The sequence below is a fragment of the Ramularia collo-cygni genome (genome assembly GCF_900074925.1).
Source record: "Ramularia collo-cygni strain URUG2 genome assembly, contig: RCC_scaffold03, whole genome shotgun sequence".
Taxonomy (NCBI): Eukaryota; Fungi; Ascomycota; class Dothideomycetes; order Mycosphaerellales; family Mycosphaerellaceae; genus Ramularia; species Ramularia collo-cygni.
The window spans coordinates 1,157,291-1,160,289 of record NW_019716257.1 but is presented as its reverse complement, the minus strand read 5'-3'; the positions used below and the strand labels follow the sequence as shown (position 1 = coordinate 1,160,289).

The window sequence follows — 2,999 nt, the reverse complement described above, 5'->3', positions numbered from 1 at the left end:
CTCTCAGCATGGGAACTTCAGATTTTTGGGGCCTATCGGTAGGCGCAACAGGATTTTGGGACCTTCAATGGCCAATTAGACGGAGGCGTTCCCAGTAGTAGGTGGTGGGCGGCGGCATGTGAGGCAAAATTTTGACGGACCTCCTGTGTACATATATTAATGGCTTCTGCCTGCCCATCAAGGTTGGTGGACTAGTCTTCATCTCATCGKGTTGCTAACATGTTGTGGTCCTCTCTTTTCTTGGCGGCTTTGGCTGCTGGCGGTAATGCACAAGAGGAGCAGGTTAGTGCTTCTGCATTGGCATCCGCCGAACGCACTGGCGGCTCGATYTTGCAGAAGCTCTACTCTTTGAAGCTACAGGCCTCCATTAAAGAGTCTGCTCTCAAGAAGAAAGCGAAGGAGCTGGAGAAGGCGGCTTATAGCACACCTGAGCGAAACCGTGTGTTTGGCTCTCCAGGGTGAGGATCCCCAGTGGCATCGATAGGTCCAGGTCCGCTAACGTCGTATTCTTCGCGGCTTAGGCATGAAAACACACTGCAGTTCATTGAAGGCTATCTCAAGCAAGCTGGAGACTACTGGACCTACAAGAGACAGGAGTTCACTGAGCTGTATGCCGAGGGCTCTGGTAGCTTCACCGTGGGAGACATCGACTATGACCTTGGCGTTTTCACCTACTCCACGTCAACATCAGAGGAGGGTGTGACTGCTCCCATCGTCGCGGTAGCGAACATAGGCTGTGATGCAGCGGACTACCCAGCAGAAGTGAGCGGCGCCATTGCTCTCATCTCCCGTGGGACTTGTCCATTCGCAGACAAAGCCACCCTTGCTAAAGCTGCTGGCGCCGTCGGAGCTGTGATCTACAACAACATCGAAGGAACCATTGCTGGTACACTCGGAGGAGCCGGAGACTACGCCCCTACTGGAGGTATTTCGTTGGCAAACGGGACCGCTATTCGTGACGCTCTCCCTCTTGATGGCACTCTCCAAATCACCAGTGTGGTTGAAAACCGCACGACATACAACATCGTAAGTTCCACGGGGATGGAAGGCCTGCAAAGTAGCTCGAAAATGACACTCGAACTTCGCTGTGCCTGTCTACATTCACTTCGATCAGGACATTGCTGACTCATTTCTTCACTCTTAGATTGCTGACAGCAAGTTTGGCGACAAGAACAATGTTGTTGTCGTCGGTGCACACTCGGACTCCGTGCAGGCTGGGCCTGGAATCAACGATGATGGAAGTGGCACTATCGGTATTCTTGAGACTGCGATGCAGCTGTCCAAGTACAAGTACCGCCTCAAGAACGCTCTCCGTGTTTGCTTCTGGTCTGCCGAAGAATTCGGCCTACTAGGATCGGAGTACTATGTGGCCTCCTTATCGGAAGAAGAGAGGGACAAGATCAGACTTTACCTCAACTTCGACATGATCGCCAGCCCCAACTGGCAGTACGCACTCTACGATGGCGATGGTTCCAAGTTCAACCTTACTGGACCTCCTGGATCTGACAACATCGAGCACTTCTTCCAGGACTACTTCAGAGCCAAGAACATCCCGACCAAGGATTCTGAATTCAACGGAAGATCCGACTATGGTCCATTCATCGCAGAAGGGGTGAACATTCCTGCTGGTGGTATCTTCACCGGTGCTGAGGCCATCAAGACCGAGGAAGAGGCTGCCTGGTGGGGAGGTGAGGCTGGAGTGGCATACGATGTCAACTACCATCTCGTGGGTGACGACTATAACAACCTGGCTTGGCAACCTTTCCTCTTAAACACAAAAGCGATCGCGGCTTCAGTCATCAGGTACACCATGGATCTCTCGGGAATCCCACGTAGGAATTCTGGCGGCAAGATCAAGACTAGAGGCAAAGACCTGCACCCGCACGCGAAGAAGAACGCGGTGCATAGCCACTCTCACCAGCCCGGTCTGCAGTGTGGCTCTGAGCCAAAGGAATCGATCTAGTGTTCATGATGAGAAATGTGAAAATGACAGTTAGGAGCGGCTAGAGTTCCTTCGATACCATAATAACAGATCAAATGCCATGAAGCTTCGTATTTACACGTTGTCACTTGACGTCCATGTATCGGCATTGTTCTCAGTGGTCCTTTGGTGACAATGCCGCACCATGCGTCTTTTGAAATGCATGACTTCTAAATCTTTGCAACTACGAGACAACAGCCCGCCTTCAACATCGGCGTAGCAGAACCACGACAGAACCATAGGAGATATAGAGACCCATCGTCTTTATTATACCAATATCGTGCGTTGAGATGTTCACAAACATTTGAACGTGTGAAGCACATTTACACTACCCCAACCCTAACCCTAGCATTTGAGCTGGCCCTTCCTTCTACATGCGCTCTCATACACCAAAGCGCGGCTGGCGCAGAAGGTATTTCTATTTCAAGGAGCACGAATCATCACGCGCTACAAGTCTTTCCAAATTCCGCGGTAAATCTATCCATGTCTTTGAGTGGCTCGGTTCGGGTTCACGCCAGTGGAGGTCCCTCGTAGGCTACGTAGGCTACGTAGGCTACAGCTCGACTAATATTAGAATGTAACGGCGACCACATTCGTTGCCTATGCATTGCTAAAAAGGCAGTTATGTGAATATTCAACTCTGTTGGCAACATGATGGCAGCGTCGATGGCATTGATGGTCAATATGCAAATGTTGGCGTTGCCGGTATTGATGGCATCAAAAAAATAATGGCATCGACGGTCTACATTTACTAGGGTATTGGGATTGATAATGGTATCGCGGTATCAACGCTATCAAGATGATGGCATCGATGGCATCAATGGTATCAACGTCAAGGGTTGATGGCATCGACGGTATGAAAGCTATGAAAGCGACGGCATTGATAGCGTTAACGCTATTAAAATCAATGGCATCGATGGCATCGATGGCATCAACGCGATGGCATCAACGCGATGGCATCAACGCGATGGCATCAACGCGATGGCATCAACGCGATGGCATCAACGCGATGGCATCA

General features: G+C 50.6%; 1 protein-coding gene; it reads left to right on the top strand.

The window, feature by feature from the left end:
• Positions 1-219: 219 nt before the first annotated feature.
• RCC_02808 (related to Probable leucine aminopeptidase 2) lies at positions 220-1,963 on the top strand (the record flags this gene model as incomplete). XM_023768101.1 has 3 exons in its annotated part: positions 220-458; positions 522-1,026; positions 1,145-1,963. 3 exons carry the CDS (start codon positions 220-222, stop codon positions 1,961-1,963), a joined length of 1,563 nt encoding a protein of 520 aa, XP_023623869.1.
• Positions 1,964-2,999: the final 1,036 nt, after the last annotated feature.